Source organism: Phaethon aethereus (assembly GCF_964289735.1).
Source record: "Phaethon aethereus genome assembly, chromosome: 1".
NCBI lineage: Eukaryota > Metazoa > Chordata > Aves > Phaethontiformes > Phaethontidae > Phaethon > Phaethon aethereus.
Window position 1 is genome coordinate 147,904,353 of NC_138575.1, and position 20,423 is coordinate 147,924,775.

The window sequence follows — 20,423 nt, forward strand, 5'->3', positions numbered from 1 at the left end:
TATAAAGCTCAACTACATTAATTGTAGAATTTCAGAGTTTTGTTATTCTGTGCAATTTAAAAGAGGAAGGAATTTAAAGGCTGGAGTTAAAGGGGTTTTTTTAAAACTTTTCTTGTTCTTTTTTTTCCCCCCCCAGATTTTAACTATACCAGTGAAGGCAGTGATTGCTGTAGGCTCGCTGACCTGCTCCCCAAAACATGTGTTTCTTCCACCTTCTTTTCCAGTAAGAAAGTTGGGTCATAGCATTAAATGTTTTCTTGCCGTGTTTTTTATTTATCTGTCCTTTTCAAGAGAAACTGCTGTTGTGAATTGTTGCATGTCAAATTGCTGGAGAGGTTGTGCTATTGAACTGTTATGATTCAGTCTGTTGCTGTTTTGGGTTTTTTTTCCCCCTCATGTGTCCCAAGCATGAGTTACCTCCTCTACTGCCCACTTAAATGGGGTCTTGGAATACCGATATGATCCCAAACCTGATTCTTTGCAGCTTCTTTCTAATGTAGCTGTGGTCACTTGGTTATTACCAATTCATGTGCATTAGCACAAAGAGTAAGAGGGGTTAAATTGCACAAATGCGTTTTTTGAATTCCTGAAGTGTAATACCAAAGACCAAAATCAGCTAGTAAACTGATGTTTTAGTATAAGAAGTCCTTGATCTCTGTGGAAGTATTATTGTGTTGTTTCTGCACTGAAAGCAGATCTTCTCAAGGGTACATGGTGGAGTACCTGAACAGGAAAGCAAGAAAGCTGTGTGACTCTACAGCTCTCTGTAAAAGTACGTAATGGCTGTTTTCATCCCTGCTCCTGCAGTAGTGTTTATTCAGTGAGTGCTGAAAGCAGCTTCTTTGCTCAGGGCTACAGACTCAAGCGGCAAGCTATTAAGCAGATAGTACTTTCTTCTCACTTGGCATTCAGCATAACCATGGAAGCGTGGGCAGTTAAGGCATATTGACTTTGCAATTGGTATTTCATTGCAGTCTGAACTTCATGTGACTTTCTGATGAGTGGGGAATGTAATATGATGGAAAATCATAGGGAGGGAGATTGAAAACGGGGCGGGGGGAGTAGCAAAAGGAGCTACAGATGGCAGTTTTCTGAAAGGATAAAACTAACTCCATGCATGTCGGTGGAAGTGGGTTTTGTTTCTTTTTCTGTTCTCCATATTCTGTCTGTCATAGAGCACTGTCTGTTTTAACCTCTTCTTCCTATAGCTCCTTAGTATCTCCTGCTTATATTACAATATGTGTACTCTTAAGTAGTAGTTTTTCACTAGCACTTATCAAATGTTTTACCTCATGTCTAGTAGATAAATGACAAATTTTTCAAAACAGTAATGCAGTAGGTCTCATAGGAGAAAGATAGGTCAGTCTGCCGGACTTCAGTAAATCATTGCTACCTTTGCCCCATTATCCATTCCATCTCCCGTCTGATCTACTTCACCAATTGTTCTGAAGTCTTTTGCTACTCTTGAGGTCAAACGGTCATGCCTACAGTGGCAAAAATCACGTTATTTTTTTCTTTAGGATCTATATTTCCTATTTGACTATATGGCCTCACCATTATATGGGTATTTATTACACTGACTCCTGTATCTGTAACTTCATCTATGAACTGCTCTATAAGCCTTTGATAAACTGAAATAACTTAGAGGTCCGTTTCCCTTTCTTCCACCAAAGATAAAGCAATTTCTATATTCTGTATCATAATTTATATTACAATGGCAGATCGAGGTCTCTCTTGAATGCCACATCAAAATATTTTGTTCCATTTTGGGCCATAAAGAAATACCACAGAACTGTTAAGGTTGGAAAAGACCTTTTAAGATCATCAAGTCCAACTGTCAATCCAACACCATCATACCCACTAAACCATGTCCTGAAGCGCCACATCCACACATTTTTTGAATACTTCCAGTGATGGCGACTCCACCACCTCCCTGGGCAGCCTATGCCAATGCTTGACCACTCTCTCAGTAAATAATTTTTTCCTAATATCTAGTCTAAATCTCCCCTCGAGCAACTTGAGGCCACTTCCTCTCGCCCTATTGCTAGTTACTTGGGAGAAGAGACCAACACCCACCTCACCACAACCCCCTTTCAGGTAGTTGTAGAGAGCGATAAGGTCTCCCCTCAGCCTCCTTTTCTGCATGCTAAACAACCCCAGTTCCCTCAGCTGTTCTTCATAAGACTTCTCCAGACCCCTCACCAGCTTCGTTGCCCTTCTCTGGACACGCTCCAGCATGTCAACGTCCTTCTACTAGTGAGGGGCCCAAAACTGAACACAGGATTCAAGGTGTGGCCTCACCAGTGCCGAGTACAGGGGCACGATCACTTCCCTACTTCTGCTGGCCACACTATTTCTGATACAGGCCAGGATGCTGTTGGCCTTCTTGGCCACCTGGGCACACTGCCGGCTAATATTCAGCCGGCTGTCAACCAGCACCCCCAGGTCCTCTTCCACCAGGCAGCCTTCTAGCTGCGCTTCCCCAAGCCTGTAGTGTTGCATGGAGTTGTTGTGACCCAAGTGCAGGACCTGGCACTTGGCCTTGTTGAATATCGTACAGCTGGCCCATCAATCCAGCCTCTCCAAATCCCTCTGCAGAGCCTTCCTACCCTCAAGCAGATCAACGCTCTCATCCAACTTGGTGGTGTTTGCAAACTTACTGAAGGTGCACTCGATCCTCTCATCCAGATCATTGATAAAGATACTAAACAGAACTCACCCCAATACTGAGCCCTTGTGGTCACTGAATTCATGATACTCTTACATCTGGTTATTCTGTAATGCCTCCAATTCTTACGAAAATAAGCCTAAAATAGCATCAGTTCTCCTTGTCGAGAAATTTGACAGCTATAACATCCAGGAATAAGGTGCTACAATTTTAGTAACAGTTGTTTTCAGTTCATACCTAGAACATAATTCTCCTGCACCTGCCCTATTCCCAGTGCTGTCTGTCTCCGTTTGTAATTTTAGTGTATTTGCACCTAAGTCTCATTTCTGGTATTCTGTCGAAGTTTGTCAGCAATACACTAACAGTGTATACAGGCCTTGTAAATATCAGGGTCTTGATTTAAACAGATCTTAGCTGTATTGACTTCTGCTTTATAATGGCATTTTTAGCTCACAGTGGCACCTCTCCTCTCTTCCCTGATCAAAGCTGATCTTTGAGGGCCTGTATGCTAAATAGCATTGTTCTATTTTTCTTATTACTGATGGGTAAAGTCATCTTCCCTTGTCTGTTGTTTCATGTCTAAATGTGGCGTAAGGTTCTTAGTAAAATACTGTTCATTTGTTCTACAGAGTTTAACAAACCTTTATCTTGCCCAATTGATGGCAGTTTGTTACTCATAGGATTCCATAGATGAAGCTCAGACATACCTCCTATTCAGTTTAACAGGACTATACTGTTGAGAAATTTATTCTTGTAGTTTGTTTCCCTCTGCAGTTGCTACTATAGAGACTGTTATAGTATGTGACAATTTCCTGAGGCCACAGTCAGTTCTGAACCTGCAAAAGTGCATCTCTCCTGACTCTCCACTTCAGTCCTTACCTTAGAGAAATTTTCAAAAAGCTGGAGGTTTTGGTTTAAGGGGAACATGAAAAAGTGTAGTCATGTTCATTAGTCTTGGGTATTTAAATTTGCTTGTGTTCATTTATTTTATATAAATCTGAAATCTTGTCACCAGTCCTGAGTTCTGCTTTTTCTTCTGTTTTTTATTTATCATGTAGTCTGTGCTTGTCAGGTAAGGTGTAAAACATGGCCACAGAATCATTGATTTACAAGTGAGGGCAGGGGGAGAGCTTGAGCATTGTAATGATTCTGATCCTGACAAACAATTAAACTACATGTGCTATGCTTAAAAGGTAAAATGATGTTTCGCTCAGAAGAGGAGGCAGGGTGTAAAGGTGTGGGGAAAAAACTTGCAGAGTTTTCTTTTTAAATGTTGTAATTTTAGTGCCTAGTGTCATAATTTGATTGGAGTGAGAAGGGGGGTTGTACCTATGTTTTTAAATGCCCTCTGTCACCCGTAGTATTTGTAATCTACAGCTTCACTCTGCTGATCCTTTCAGGTTATTTCTTATTACTAGCAGCTATGTACTAGATCTCTTACAAGAAGCTTGTTTCCCTTTTGTAATAGGAGCCTCAGAGAAAGTATTCTCTTGCCTTTCCTCCACTGGTACTTTTTAAACATGATTTGTAGGTAGTGGAGTCACAATCACTGGAAGTATTCAGAAAACGTGTAGACATGGCACTTCAGGACATGGTTTAGTGGGGATGGTGGTGTTGGGTTGATGGCTGGAATTGATCTTAAAGGTTTTTTCCAACCTTAATGACTTGGATTAAGCAGAACTGTTGGCCTAGCTCTTCAAGACACTTGAGGTGTACTTAATTTTGAAAGAGGGATGAACTGTGTTTGGAAGCAGATGGAGAAAAGAATAGAACTTCACAAACTTACTTTGAAGTGTTACAAATGGCATTTTTGAAAGAAAATAGCATAGCTAAAAATCTCAATTTAACATTTCAGCTCTGCTGTGATCTTTACCGGTCTGCATAAAAAAATACATGTGCTAGGGAAAATGCATATATTGCAGACTTTTTTATCCTTTCTTTTCTTTAGGGGAAAGTGGTTCACCAGAGCCTGAACATTATGAACTCCTTTTCTCAGAAAGTGAAAATACAACACATACGCTCCCTGTCAGAAGATGTAAGGTTTTATTATAAGAGGCTAAGAAGTAATAAAGAAGATTTAGAGCCAGGAAAAAAATCAAAGGTTTGTTTATGTCTTATTTCTACATGTTTACAAGTTCTCCCTTATGTATAGTGTATGTTAAGCTTCTGTGGTCATCGGAAGTCTTTCTTTTTTCTTTGGTGATTAGGTTTACTTTGCTGTTTCTTAATTGGTCTGCTGTTACCTGTTTTGCAGATTGCAAATATTTATTTTGATCCTGCTTTACAATGTGGAGATCATTGTTATGTAGGATTGCCTTTTCTATCTAAATGTAAGTAACCTTCAACTCTATTATGAAAATCTTTTAAAAAGTTTTCTTCTCCTTAAGCAATGATACTACATAAAGAGTTTAAAAAACCCATTATTTTTTAAAGCGGAATCTAAAGTTCAGCATGGTGTAGCAATGCAAGAAGATGCATGGGATTCTGACTGGGATTTGCATGAGTACTTATTTAAAGAATGGACAGAAATAAAAGAGAACAGAAGCCATAGGTAAGTATTTTATCCCTGTTACTTCCTCAAGTCTTAAATCACTAGATAATTTTGTGTTATGTGTGCTCTTATAAAAATGTAAGTTTTGTTAATATTGTAGTGCTCTTTGAAAGGGGGCCAAGAAGGAGTTACTTGGCCTTCTCTGCAAAACCTTTAAAGAGAACATTTTAAAATTTAAACAGTTACTAATCACTGGAGTATGCTGCAGTTCTTGAAAAGGTGGCAGCAGCAAGGCAGTCTCTACTCTGCAAAAATTTCTGAAAAGAGATTATACTGTTTGTGCAGTATCCCTGCTTAATCTGTTTTAAAGTAGTAACCTCCATATCCCTCTAAGATTTCTTAAGGTTTTCTTTTACTATTATTCTGAGATTATTGCATTTCAGTGGATTATCAAATTGTCTGGTAATTTTCCTTGGGATTTGCTAAATAGAAGGTGATTAATGGTTCCTATATAATATTTAGAAAAAGGCAAACTCTGTAGGCTGCTATATACCTTTTAAACATCTGCCTTCTCATACATAAAATGATTTAATCTCCAAGAGACATAAGTTAGCATTAACAGAAGGTGCATGTGTCTTTTGTGATGATCGCATCCAGACTACCATTTCAAAAAAGGTGTGTGTATTTATGGAGAAACAAAATTACTGTATGTAGCTAAATAAAATAACAAAAGCATACCTCCTTTATCACGTTTTTGTTATAATGCTGATATATTAATAACTCCTGAACAAATTTGATCTAAACAATATCCTCTATTTAGCTACACTGTTAACTTTCAAGAATGTCCTATCACCTACAGGGAGGTGACAGTAAAGGAAATTTCTATTAAAAAGCTGCTTCTGAATAAGTAGCAGTTCTAGCTAGAATATACAATGCTATTATTTAATGTAATACATTATCTAGAATATGTAATGCTTTTAAAGAGAGTATCCAAGGTAGCATTCAGCAAAGGAGAAACTGCTGCTTCTGAACGCGGAGGTGTTCTGACTTGGGCATTTGGAGTTTCTCAAAAATACTTCTCTAGGTTTGAAGTCTCGTGTTTCATCTGTTTTGCCGACTGGAGAACTCAATACTGTGAGTCTTGTTCCAGCTCATGGTGCAGAGCTTGTAGGAGAACAGGAATCAAGTATATTTTAGAGGTTGGTTAATAGCAAAGAACTTCATTCACAGATGGAAATAGTAGCTGCTTTAGATTTGTTACATGGGAGTACAGGCACATACTCCATGTATCCATTGCAGCTAGAGTACATGTATGGATTTACTGTACATTACACATGTGCAGAGACAATGTTTTCTGGATAGTGGATGTCTGGATGTTGTATTGGAAACGGATGGTAGCAGGACTGATATTTTTCCTTTCTAGTGTTTATATCTTTGCAAATCAACAAATATATTTTAGGTTACTTTTCTTACTGACTCAGTTATATTCTCAAAATTTGTTTCTGCAATAGTGAGAGCTGGGCACTTCATAATGAAAGATAAAATTTGTGTCTCGCTGTCCAGAGAGCAGTGATTTAAGAGAAATGCGAATACCAAAAGATTTGTGATGAAGTGCATAAGTCCAACCACGCTTTTCTGCTCACCTTTTATCCATAAATAGGCCATAACAGAACTTAGAATGGATTGATGTTGATGACAATACTTAACAGAGAAGATCTTTAGAATCTTTGGGTTGGTCGACTATAGCATGTTTTGGTGGTTTCAGTTGTGCTTTTTAGTAGCAGTACATATGGGCAGAGCTCAGGTGGGGTTTTTTAATTGCATATAAATATAATATTGAAAAATAAATATCTGGGCTGCATCCAAAGCAGCGTGGCCAGCAGGTCGAGGGAGGGGATTCTGCCCTTCTACTCCACTCTGGTTAGACCCCACTGGGAGTCCTGCGTCCAGCTCTGGAGCCCTCAGCATAGGAAAGACATGGACCTGTTGGAGCGGGTCCAGAGGAGGGCCACACAAATGATCAGAGGGATGGAACACCTCTTTTGTGAGGCCAGGCTGAGAGAGTTGGGGCTGTTCAGCCTGGAGAAGAGAAGGCTTCAGGGAGCCCTTCTTGTAGCCTTCCAGTCCTTGAAGGGGGCTTGTAAGAAAGATGGGGACAGACTTTTTAGCAGAGCCTGTTGCGATAGGACAAGGGGTAATGGTTTTAAACTGAAAGAGGGCAGATTTAGATTAGACAGAGGGAAGAGATTTTTTTATGATGAGGGTGGTGAAACACTGGCCCGGGTTGCCCAGTGAGGTGGTAGATGCCCCATCCCTGGCAACATTCAAGGTCAGGTTGGACGGGGTCTCTGAGCAACCTGATCTATTTGCAGATGAAGGGAGGAGTTGGACTAGGTGACCTTTAAAGGTCCCTTGCAACACAAACCATTCAATGATTCTGTGATAATGTACCATGCTATTTCTCAAAGTAATGTTGTTTTCAGGGTGCCTTTAAGCCCTCTGCTTTTTCCAGGCTTTTCCCGTTTTACTCCTGTAAAGTAAGTTTTTAACTGTTCCTCCAGACTGAATGCTGTATTTGAAGTAGACACAGATCTTCAGAAGGATGTCTGGTTGCAAATTACAGCAGAAATGGCCTGGCCTTCCATACTTAGTTCACCACGCCATCTCAGCTTCCCTCTTACCAATACGAACAGTTCATCAGTAAGTTATTTTGTTGATAGTAACATTTTGTGGGGACTGAATTTTAATAGGTATTTCTAAGTACATTAATGCTAATGTAAACTTTAAAAAAATTGTGTTTCTAAATAGGAAGAAGAAATTTTTCTAGAAAACCCAGCTGATGTTCCTGTGTATATTCAGTTCCTTCCTGTAGCTCTGTATTCTAACCCATCCGCCTTTGTTGATAAAATGTTAGAACGGTAAGTATTGTTTGAGAGTACTTTGGCCGTTCTCACTCTACATGAAAATGCATTTGACAAAAAAATGCATGCAGTATTTGGCAGTTGTGTTGGTAGTTACAGTGTTGGCCACTTCTAGAATTTCAATCATTAGGCCAGCTGAGAACTGAATCTAAGCTGATTGCCATTGAATGCACATCTGTATTTTTTGCTAAGCTAAAAAGATGTTTGCATTTCTTCCTTAACTTGGTGTAGGGTTGGGGATCGGGGTAAGAAAAATCAAGTTATTGTTTCAGCTGCATATTGTTTGAGTTGTATTATAAGTTCTTGGTATGTGCTAAAATCCTGAAATGCAAGTATGTCGTTATTTTCCCTGATCTGTGGGGAGAAAAAAATTTGCATGTCTTTCAGGTTTAATTTGAGCAAGCCAACCAATTTCAATCTGAGGACTCTAGAGTTCCAGGTCTTCAGAAATTGCGTAAGTGTTTCGATGCGTTCTTTAGATTTTTAGATTTGGATATCTTAATGTTTTAATAAGAGTTCAATTGCATGTCTTCAAGTTTAGATATTAGTACGTGTGAAAGACGTGATGTTTCTGATGGGTATTTTCACGGAATTGGGAAAAGTAATATTTTTTCAAATGTAACAGTTGAAATGTCACTTTTTCTGTATGTTTACATTATAATAGGATTGTGGAAGTTACAGGAAAACTGCATTTATTCATTCTCATACTGATACAGGTTTATTTTCTTCAGTGTAGTGGTTGCTAGTTCTAAAATTAGTAAAGTATTGAGTTTTCCATTGCTTTGTCCTTTATTTTAAATGATTCGAGTTTTGTGGACAACCTTCGAGTGCATGCTTTTTCATATAGAGCATGCCACATGCTGAACACTTTCTTTTCTCATCCAGTATATACGCCTTTCCCCTCCATTTGCAGTTTGTTTTCGATTAGCAATTCTATGCTTGCACAGTATCCAAAGGCAGACTTAGCAAAATACACTCTTTTCAATAGTTCTTCCATTTTAAGTTTACTTTTTCCCCTTTATACATTCTAAAAATGTTTTAACAGTGGAAAAAATTGAGGATAGAAAATATTACATAATGGCTTAATGATAATTTTGTGTTTAAAATACACATTTAAGAACTTCTAAATTCTTTGTTCTCCTGGAGCTTTATGAATTCACATGGGTGTAGTTTAGCTCAGTTCTGTCTTGCTGGGTTCTGCTTCTTAATAAACACAGATGATTTACTAAGTAGGGAAATTCTTGTGCTGTCAGACTTTCTGGTTAAAAAAACCCGGTATGTCACTGGGGAGTACACTTCTGATGACAAGACCAGTTTTCTAGCTAAAATAATTCTTCTGTCAAGTACATGTAAAAAGCTCCTATTTTTAAAAGTGTTACTTTGTTTTCTCTACTTTCTAAAGGTCCAGCCACTACAGAGCACAGTAGGACTTACAAAGAGCCTGGCTCGTCATTCAGTTTTAAGCCTAATATTAAAACCTGGTGAGAGAAAGTCTGTCAAAGTAAAGTTCACTCCAGTTCTTAATAAAACTGTTTCATCGTTGATTGTTATCAGGTATGATAGATATCTACAAAATGAGTGTGAGTTTTTTATTTATATATGATCATACTTGTGATCAGGTGTCAGTAAGAAACTATCACTTTTACAGGTATAATTACAGAATCATATGTGTCAAGAGACAGATTTAATTTAAGTGTAATTGTGATATGTTTTACAGTAGTTAAACTGTATTCAGTACATACTTTCTAATATAAATATACTGTTATCATAGAATCACAGAATGATTTGGGTTGGAATGGACCTTTAAAAGTCATCTAGTCCAGGTTCCCTGCAGTGAGCAGGGACATCTTAGATAGATGTAAGATATAACATAACTAGGTCAGGCTGCTCAGAGCCTCATCCAACCTGACCTTGAATGTTGCCAGGGATGGGGTGTCCACCACCTCTCTGGGCAACCTGGGCCAGTGTTTCACCACCCTCATCATAAAAAATGTCGTCCCTCTGTCTAGCCTAAACTGCCCTCTTTTAGTTTAAAACCGTTACCCCTTGTCCTATCGCAACAGGCTCTGCTAAAAAGTCTGTCCCCATCTTTTTTACAAGCCCCCTTCAAGGACTGGAAGGCTGCAAGAAGGGCTCCCTGGAGCCTTCTCTTCTCCAGGCTGAACAGCCCCAACTCTCTCAGCCTGTCCTCACAGGAGAGGTGTTCCATCCCTCTGATCATTTTGGTGGCCCTCCTCTGGACCCGCTCCAACAGGTCCATGTCTTTCCTATGCTGATGGCTCCAGAGCTGGATGCAGGACTCCCAGTGGGGTCTAACCAGAGCAGATTAGAGGGGCAGAATCCCCTCCCTCGACCTGCTGGCCACGCTGCTTTGGATGCAGCCCAGGATACGGTTGGCCTTCTGAGCTGTGAGCGTGTATTGCAGGCTTATGTCAAGCTTTTCATCCAGCAGTACTTGGAGACTTGAATTCTTGAATACATACTACACTGTCTTGAACATAGGGCCAGGTTATAGATGCCATTTGAAAAATCAAGCTGCAATGCAAATTCAGTCTTTCTAGTAGAGAGCTCTGTTTGAATAAGTTTCACTTTTGTAACAGGTGTGATATATTATGATGATGAAATAAACTTTAACTAGTACTTCATTGGGTTTTTTATCTGTACACTATGTTGTGATTTCTTAGGTTTTTGTCTTGCAAACACTATGTTAGATACCCCCACTATTTACTTCCATAGTGTTGGGAATTATCTGTGGAACTCCTTATATTTCTGTCCTCCAGATTTGGGATATAACTTCATAGTCTTTAGTGAAGCTTGTCGGAGCAGTAACCTGCATAATCCTTTTATGAATGTTTCCCCTTTTTCTTTGTCCACAGAAATAATTTGACTGTAATAGATGCCATAATGGTACAAGGGCAAGGAACTACTGAGAGCTTGAAGGTTGCAGGCAAACCTCCCGGTGCAGGAAGTTCTTTACGCTTTAAAATCACAGAAGCATTATTAAAAGACTGTTCAGAAAGTGAGTACTTCTTGAACTACTAAGCTGAACAGAAAAAAAAAAATACATTTTACACGTACAACTTGAAGTGTGTGGAAATTTTTTTTTCCCCTGTTCTAGTGCCCCAGAAATTTAATTCCTTTACATACACTAAAATTGCTTCTTCATTTAGGCAGAAAATGAAATATTTTACCTTTTTCATTCTATTGTGAAAATTAGGAAAGATGAAACAAAAGCCCTTCATCCACTAAAATTCAAAATAGAGGAGATGAAGATCCTAGTATATTTACTAGGATAATCTCTAATTCGTCAATTGGAAGTAAAATTGGATTGCAGATGCAACTTTCTGTGTGTGTATATATTTGTTTGTTTGTTTTTTCCCCCTCACACCTTCAGAATCTGTATGCACATAGGCAACAGGGAAAAAAAGGTAGGGTATGTTCCTTGATGAAAATTAAATCCCAGCCAGATTCTACTCTGGGGTCAGAGATTTTCTGCTCTGTGGCCCCAGGCTTGCTGCCAGGAGGAGACCTAAGAGTACCTGTATTACCAAAGGAACTGGTAAAAGAGGTTTAGTTGTATCTGGTATTAAAATCTGTTTTGTTACTTTGCAGACTTCCAGACATATTTGTAAGGTGCCATGTTAATTATTATCTGAGATTATTCTGCTTTTTTGAGGGATGAGTAAGGAAACTTCAAGCAAAGCTTAGTCATTACCTGTTACATGTTGTGGTTTAGGGATATTTTTTGCTAATAAGATACGTGTAGCTCAGACACAGATTTTTTTAAGACACAAAAAAATAAGCTTTAATTCTCCTCATGCTGGGACTTTTCACAGAATACCAGAACACTAAGCAGTACATCAAAGAACTTTGCAGCTTAGATGATTTTTTTTTTTTTTTTGGGGGTGAGGCGGCAATGCTATCAGAGGTTTGGAGGTTTGTGGTTTTTCCCAGATGAGTTAGAGTGCTCTGGAGCTGTATACAAGTGCCCTACCTTGACAGAGATAAGAATCTGGCTTCAGAGATCTGTTTCTGCAGATTACATAAAAATTTCCATGGGCCTCAATAGTCCCCTTTCCTGCTACAATACTGACAGAACTCTCTTCTACTGCAGAATATAAATACAGCAAAGGCTATCTGTTTAGCATCACGCTAACCACTTTCTGCTGTTTCTTTCTAGAAATGAAATACAAAGAACCGAATTTCACACTGAGAAGAACATTTAAAGTGGAAAATACAGGGCAGTTGCAGATTAATGTGAAAACTATGGAAATCAGTGGCTATACATGTGAAGGATATGGATTTAAAGTCGTTAACTGTCATGAGTTTGCACTAAGTGCCAATTCCTCTAAAGACATTGTCATATTGTAAGTGTTTTTTCTTACATCTAAATGGAGTCTTACATTAGGAATTTGGTATAACCGAATTCTGTTTCAGTGGAGAACTCCATTGTTTAAATTCTGATGTTTTTAAAGAGTTTTTGGGGTTTTTTTTAATACGCTTTCTTCTTGCAAACACTATTTGATTTTTTTTTTTTAAATAACTTCAAGTTTTCATGACGGAGTATAGTATTACTTTTATTACTACCCAGTAAGTATAACTTACTGAGTTGGAATAGTGTTACTATATGGTTTTTTAATACATTTCCTTCATTTGGGTTGTGAATGCACGCGAGCTCTAGATTTGGCTCAGTATGGTTTTGGTGCATTGCAGTGTGTAGAAAAGAGCCTTTAGACTGAGGATTATCATCACGATGCACAGCTGTCCTGGTTTCAGCTGGGGTAGAGTTAATTTTCTTCCTAGTGGCTGGTATAACGCTGTGTTTTGGATTTGGGAAGAGAATAATGTTGATAACATGCTGATGTTTTAGTTCTTGCTAAGCTGTGTTTATACCAAGTCAAGGGCTTTCCAGCTTCTCATACTGTCCTGCCAGCGAGGAGGCTGGGGGTGCACAAGAAGCTAGGAGGGGGCACAGACAGGGCAGCTGATCCCCAGCTCACCATAGGGTTATTCCATACCATATGACATCATGCTGAACATGTAAACTGAGGGGAGTTGGCTGGGGGGTGGTTGCTGCTCGGGGACTGGCTGGGCATCATCCAGGAGGTGGTGAGCAATTGCACTGTGCATCACTTTTTTGGTACAGTCAATTATTGTTGTTATTATTATTGCTATTTTATTTTCCCTTCCTTTTCTGTCCTATTAAACTGTCTTCATCTCAACCCACAAGTTTTACCTTCTTTCCGATTCTCTTCCCCCATCCCACTGTGGGGGGAGTGAGCGAGTGGCTGTGGGTGTTTAGCTGCCTGCTGGGTTAAACCACAACAACAGCATTTTAGTCTTGCATATTTTGTCCATTGCCTTAATGATAATGATTGTTTAATTATGTCAGTTTTCATTGCAAAAGATCTCTGCATCAGAAACTGATCTTTTAGCACTGCTTGGGTATAAGGTTAACAATTCAGAATATGGTATCGAGAAAGTTCAGAAGATGCTTCTGTTCTCTAAGGACGTACAAGACATCGCAGGCAGTGAACCTTCACTAGTATTTCTGCAACAATCTTAGTCTGTGATGAGATGGGAACATAGTGGTGGTGTTTTTGAAAAGGCATGCAGTTGTTACTTAAAGGTGAAATGTTTAAAAACTTTATAGCTCTCATAATGTTCAGTTCCATTGCTTACAGCTGCTGTTAATTTTTTTACTGCATTCATAGCTTTCTTTTAACAGATCTGGTCAAAACTTACTTTCAGTTATTATATCTTCATACGGTGTATCAGGGTAATCTAGTATCAGATGTGTTAAGCATAGGTGTTTATGAACTTAGTCAAACACATCTTGAGGTATTTGAAAGATACTCATAAGTATTTTTAGGCTAATTGCATGGATGATTATTAGTCATATTACTAGGGCTAATTGTTATAAATATTGGGGTGCCAGTCATGGCAGTAATTGGTGGAGTTGGGGGGGTAATTTATGAAAAATATAAATTCTCTCAAACTTTCATGCTGTTCATGTGAAAAGTTCTGATGTGCTTTACTTTGTTTTCAGGTTTACACCTGACTTCACTGCTTCCAGAGTCATACGTGAATTAAAATTCATCACCGCGGGAGGCTCTGAATTCATATTTATCTTGAATGCTTCCCTTCCATATCACATGTTAGCAACATGTGCAGAAGCGCTACCCAGGCCCAACTGGGAGTTGGCACTGTACATAATCATCTCAGGAATCATGAGGTAGCGTGTATATGTTTGTTCTTACCAGTATACGTGCAGGAAGTACCACTGCTGGAATACAGGCTACAGAGAGTTATGTATGTATTCAGTATGTGCAGTAACTGGTGTAAAATAACATAGGGTGAGGTGAAAAAGGAGAACAAACTTAACACAGGCTACTGTGAGCTGAGTGTGAGCAGTTTAAGGCTGAGGAGTACTGACTTTCTGCTCAAACTGAGGACTAAATAATATACTTCTTGCTTGGGCCTACTTCCTTAAGTGAGATACATACTCCTGTTAACCCTGGTAATGTGTAGGTTTGTGATAAATAATTAAGCCAGACTTGAATCACATGAGATATTAAAGCACTGCTAACCGTAAATTCCCACAGAAATTTAAGCACTCTTCTGGAGTGTTGCACTTTAGAGAGAGATGAGGCAGTGACTGTAATGAGCTGAGCAGATGCCTTGGATGAATTTAACTTTGCTGCCACTTGTATGTGACAGACAACTGGTGATACTAATAATGGGGTTTCTGAGAAGCTGAAGGGCATTGTTTGCCACATGGCACCCTCGGGGGTTATGTAGGAGCATATTAATGCACTTCTTTTCTCAGCAAACAGACGTGTGTTAGCTATGACCCGTTAATAAAACAGGAGTTGAAATTTTCATTGTGTTTTCCTAGCCTAGCATATTTATTTGAAATCTGAGGTTATAAACAGTGTGCCCCTGATCATCTCTTGGTTGTGAGACACTTTCCCCCACTGCCTTTATCCAGAGAAAACCCTAGCATAGACACTTAGCGGTGCAAGTTAGCAAGTGCAAACAACAAATGCTGTTTTCCTTTTTCGTTAGCGTTAGGCATATATCTTTGTGTGAGGTGGATTGCTGCTGTAGATGCCTGTGATGAAGAAGTGGTCTCTGTGTGCTGCAAATCCAAAGCATTATCCCAGATATGTAATGTTCCTGCATTCTTTTTCATATTAAGATAATGCCTTTTCCATTTTGCTGTACTGTATTATGTAAGTACTCGGTTGGGCTGTCTTTACTTGTAGGATTGATAAAAGAAATAGAGAAGATAAAGTTATAGCCTGCTTCATTTTCTTTTCTGATTCTTCAGTACTTGCCGAAGTAATGCAGTGTTACTTAGGAAACTGCATTTTCCTAAGCAACAGGAAAACTTCTGTTACTTGGGAAATTTTGTTTTCCTAACTCATATTGCATTACTTAGGAAAATGCTGAGTAAGTACTTAAGTGGTTTTCTTCCATATGTTTGCTAGAAATTTATAAGATCAGTTTCTCTTTAGTTCATTGACAAAGTGGATAATGCTTGTCAGCTCACAAGTGTAGTTTGCGTACATAATTTTATATGTACTTTATTTGTGAACTAGACTTTGCAGAAGTCCACAGAATACTAATCCTTTCCCTCACTATGTCTTTTTCCTACAAGTGCAAAACATCCTTCTTAGCAGCAAACTAGAGAAGAGTCCTAATGTAACCATTTTGTAATGTTCAAAGGATCCTGTGCACAGAGAGCCTCTAACTTCTAGGATGCCATCACACAGGGGTTTGCTAGTTGCCACTAAAACAGTATTTACAGACTGTTGTAAAGGTATCCTTAATTTCTCGGAATGAACAACTTCAGGAGTTTGCCTAGTTCATGTTTTTAATAAAGTGGTGTTTGTTGTTGCCTTCCCTAAATCGCTATTGGTTTGGATTGTTACTGTACTTGCGACTCTCAAGTTTTGAAGTCCATCTTGATAGGGTGTGTACAAACATGACGTAGGAGCCAGTCCTTTTTATGAAGAACTTAACAGCTAGGTGTATGTGTGCTCCAGGATAAAACCATGAGGGGAAAGAGGGATGTACCAAGATCATTCCTGGCTGTCTAAATGGTGTTACTCCCCACTGTGTGGTGTTCCTCACACTAATTTGTTTTGTAATTTAAATGACATGAACACTTCAGGCTAGTTATGTTTTTCTTTTTTTAATAATTTTTTTAAAAAGCAAAAAAAAACCCAAACCACCACTGCTCCCACCACCACACCAAAACCAGAAAGTACAGTTAAAAAAAACACAAACCATGATTAGTTTTTTTCTTCTTTTTCATTTCAAAGATGGTATTCGTTTATCAAAACACTGAAGTTGACTTATGTTGAGGGAGTAGAGTCCTTACCCAGAGAGTGGCAGAGGAGGAGAAGCCCTCAAGGTGGCCTTTTACTGCAGGCTCCCCTGTACAACCTCTGCGAGCCCAGCATTGGTACTGTGGGGCTGAGGGGGAAGAGTGCCTCCCAGCCCACCAAAACCATCCCAAGTTTGTGTAGCAGCCATGGTGGTTGATAGAGATGCAGTGCTGTTGTTGGTGTCACTCTTGTGAAACTTTGAAATAGCATCATGGATTACAATAACAAGTGAAAGAGATTATACTTTATTCCTTACATCCCAAAAGTCATTCCAGTTTTGATGGCGTGGGACCCAAGGCAAGCATTACTCTTTGGAGTATGAGGTTGTGTAAGCCTGTCTGAAAAATTCCCCTATTTCTTTAACTTTTCTGTTGTTTGTTAATGCCTTGGATGAAATTTATCTTTCCTACCTTCTGGCATCTGATTATGCATCTGGAATCCTTTTTAATCCCCAGGGCAGGGAAAAAAGCACTGATAACCAGCTATCACCAGCTCTGCTGGTCTCTAGAGTTGCTTGTGGTTTTGGTGACAATTAAAACTTAAATGATGTTTCAACTAGATTACTTAGCTAAAATTAAGCAAGAGGTATCTCATCCTTTTGTGTGAATTGGTGCCGGTTTTCATACATTTGTCTTAGAAAAACTGGCAGTCAGAACAGGGGAGAGAACAGAAACTGCAGTTGCTATTTTAAAGTTCTTATAAACTTTCTAGTATAATAGGCAAGGCAAGCTTTAGTCGTTGTCATTGTGTCTCCTCCCCCCGAAACTCCCACCTGTTAGAAGATGAAATCCATAGCCCTGTCGTGAAGGTCTCTGCAGTGGTTTTATTGCTTCATTCAAAAATATAGTTCACTGCAGTGTGTTATGTAAGTGGAGAACTCCTAAACACGGTATTGCAGCAGATGCAGTTAGTTGTAAATCTCCTTGAAATAATGCTTTTAAAATTTACTTCTCTGAGCAGCAGTATAGTTCTCTACAGAAGGTCTCTGCTCTGAAAATGGAATTGCACCAACAAGCTGTGAGAGCTGCTGACCGCTTGGATGCCGTTTTAATATTTTAATTGTATCTTTTTTTTTCTTTGACTAATATTCTTGGCAACAGTGTGTCAGGCTTGCATCTAACTTCCATTCTCAGTATTAGTGATGTATCTATCATGCCAGACTTGGGTATTTCATATTTCTATCAGGCAAAGTTGTGGTTTGAATGCACTTTTCAGCTTTTCAGTACAAGATACCAGCTTTGTCTTGTGTGATCAGATTCATTAACTTTAAAATGCTTGAAACTAAGAAATACTGAGGTGACTGCCTCTCTTCTCTGCAGTGTACTCTTTCTCTTGGTAATTGGAACAGCCTATCTAGAAGCTCAAGGAATATGGGAGCCATTTAGAAGACGTTTGTCCTTTGAGGCCTCAAACCCTCCCTTTGATATGGGAAGGCCACTTGATCTCAGGAGAATAGTTGGAATTTCATCTGATGGAAAGTAAGTATATGTTTGGGGTTTTTGTGGGATGCTTTCCCTTTTTTTTTTTTTTTCTTCTTTAGTTATAAGGCCAGTAAGAAAGTAATGCTGCTCTTTATAACATGTAAATGGATAAAGATCCTCCCAGTTAGTTATAAAAAGATGGCTTGGATAAAAAGATGGATTTTATGAGGAATATTTGTCCTTCGGAAAAAAAAGAAAGAAAGAAAACCCCCAACCAGTCAAAACCAAATCCTGCCAAGTTTCCAGTTAGTGTTCTTGAAAATGAAAGGTATAGACTGCAGAAAAATTGCAGGCCAGAACTTCCTACCTTAGGTGTCTTAAGTTAAAAAAGATAATCTCCTTTCAGCGCTCCCTCTAACATATATATTGACTGTCGTGTTACTGTGGTTTTGTTCCCATGTACAGTGAGCAAGTGAACATGGCAAAGGCTACTCGCTTGTCAAACAAGTTTTAGGCGTTTTGTTGGTTATATGCCAAGAACAATGTAGTTCAAGGTTTCTTTTGCACATGATGATTCTTTTTTCACGTGGAAGCATGGAGACCCTGTAGAGTATATTTAAACACTTGTTCTTTCAGCTTGAATGCGCTTGGATCAGATTCTAATCACGGTTCATCCAGAGGGATCTATGGAGCGGGCAGTTCGTCTTCACGATCCAGTGCAGGGAATCATAAACAATGCAATGCAGCAGCACACCTTCACAGCAATAGAAATGCACCTGATGTTGAAAACATCAAATCCAAAACCAGTTCAAGCATACCTAACAGGACTTCAGCACAAGCAGCTTCCATGCAGTCAGTGACCAGAGCGGGCCCCTTTACCTTGGATTCAGGTGCCACATCTCAGACTCATGCCGCAGGCAAAAGAGCCAAGGGGACGCGGCAGAACCAGCAGCTGACACCGCAGCAGGCACCGGCTGTGGCAGAGCAGCCCCTCCAGCAACCCCCAGCATCCGGGCTCCCGCAGCAAGAGCAACAGACTGAAAGTGCTTTGCCACAGCTGCCGCTTCTCAGCCCGCCTCATGCCGAATGTGCCAGCAGCAGAAGGCACAGCTCGGAGGATTCAGATCTCACTGGGCTCATAGAAACGATGGAAAAAGACTTTGACCACCCAGAATCCCCTTCCCCAGATGTGTTTACAGAGCAGCCCCCATCTCCGCTAGCAAAAAACAAAGGTAACACGATTCTGCTTTTTTTTTTAACAGGATGATTCATTATGTAAGCCACAGAACAAGACTTAAGATTAAGTATAAAGGTCATGTTTTCATAGTGTGGAAAGCAATAGCTTCTCAGCTGTTCCCTACCCTACTGTATGTGCCTGTGTCTTGACCACTTCCTCTACTCATTGTATGGCAGTGAAGTTCTCTGTACGATGCTAGATTGTGACTCTTTCTGCAAAATTTTTGGAACATTTTGATGAAAGCAAGGGTGAATATTTAGACATCTTACCCTCGGAAGAAGAAAGATGCTGTTGGTTGCTACTCCTTTGCCTTTGGCTTAGCATCCATCCCTTCCGCCTCCATCATTTGTGCATGGGGCTGGGGGCTGAGGAAAGAAAAAGGAAGCTGTTTGAGTGTATTATAACAACTGAGCTGGGAAGAAAGGGAGTGGGGGAAGAGAGAGGTATCTGTAAACCCCTGCGGTACTGTTTGAGAATGGAATTCTTTATGTTCAGGCTTGCAGTTGTTGTAGAAAATCCTTGATGTCAGGTGGTCAGAAAATTTATATACGGCACCTGTGTTTATCAGTTGCATTCATCTTTGCATGAGGTTAGAACTGCATTTGAATTGTTTATGCATCTTTTTGATTGTCTAATGCTTAAAATAACATATTGGGTTTCGTACAGTAGATACATTCAGACTTTTAAAATTTTATGTCAGTTATTTTCCTTCTCATAAACACTTCGTTAGAGTAGAACTTCTTACCATGCTTTTCATATTAGCCATTTCAGTTCTGTCCCAGAGTTACGTGGTTATAAATTTAATCTTAATGTGTTTATTTCTAAGCAATTTTTTACTTTTTTCCCCTCACACCACCCTTGTACAAAAAAAGTACTGATACTGGGTTGCTTGTTAGAGATAAAGTTAGAAAGATGAGTGGTGGAAAGGCATATAAACCCTGAAGCATCTGGATGATCACGCACCACCAAAGAGGAAGGCTTCACTCTGTTAAGTACTAATGAGCAGAAAGTTCCTGAATAGTTCTGAATGGATGTGATGATGCATCTGCACTTTCAAAGTGGAGACTCAGAAGTGATAAGAGGTTTTGGGATCCTGCTGAAATACGCTACGCTATTTCTGAGCTTCTTTGGTTTTAGTTTAGACAAGGGGATGTGGTTGGGGGAATTAATCTTAGGACAATTATGACCAGTTTGTCAGGTATTAGTTTCATAAAGGCTAAATGATACTCCAGCAAATGCCACGACTGTAAGCAGGCTTCATAGGCAGCGTCTGTATCAGAAATAGTGTG

General features: G+C 39.4%; 1 protein-coding gene across 1 annotated transcript in view; it reads left to right on the plus strand.

Moving 5' to 3' along the window:
* Positions 1–20,423, plus strand: part of TMEM131 (transmembrane protein 131) — a gene marked incomplete at both ends in the record, with an annotated part of 103,042 nt that overhangs the window by 68,882 nt on the left and 13,737 nt on the right. The window contains 13 exons of the mRNA XM_082014307.1: positions 137–223; positions 4,617–4,769; positions 4,923–4,998; positions 5,102–5,219; positions 7,721–7,859; positions 7,968–8,077; positions 8,468–8,534; positions 9,483–9,634; positions 10,957–11,099; positions 12,261–12,447; positions 14,130–14,315; positions 17,796–17,954; positions 18,534–19,129. Of these exons, the coding sequence (XP_081870433.1) occupies positions 137–223; positions 4,617–4,769; positions 4,923–4,998; positions 5,102–5,219; positions 7,721–7,859; positions 7,968–8,077; positions 8,468–8,534; positions 9,483–9,634; positions 10,957–11,099; positions 12,261–12,447; positions 14,130–14,315; positions 17,796–17,954; positions 18,534–19,129 (2,173 nt within the window). The remainder of the gene's footprint in view (positions 1–136; positions 224–4,616; positions 4,770–4,922; positions 4,999–5,101; positions 5,220–7,720; positions 7,860–7,967; positions 8,078–8,467; positions 8,535–9,482; positions 9,635–10,956; positions 11,100–12,260; positions 12,448–14,129; positions 14,316–17,795; positions 17,955–18,533; positions 19,130–20,423) is intronic.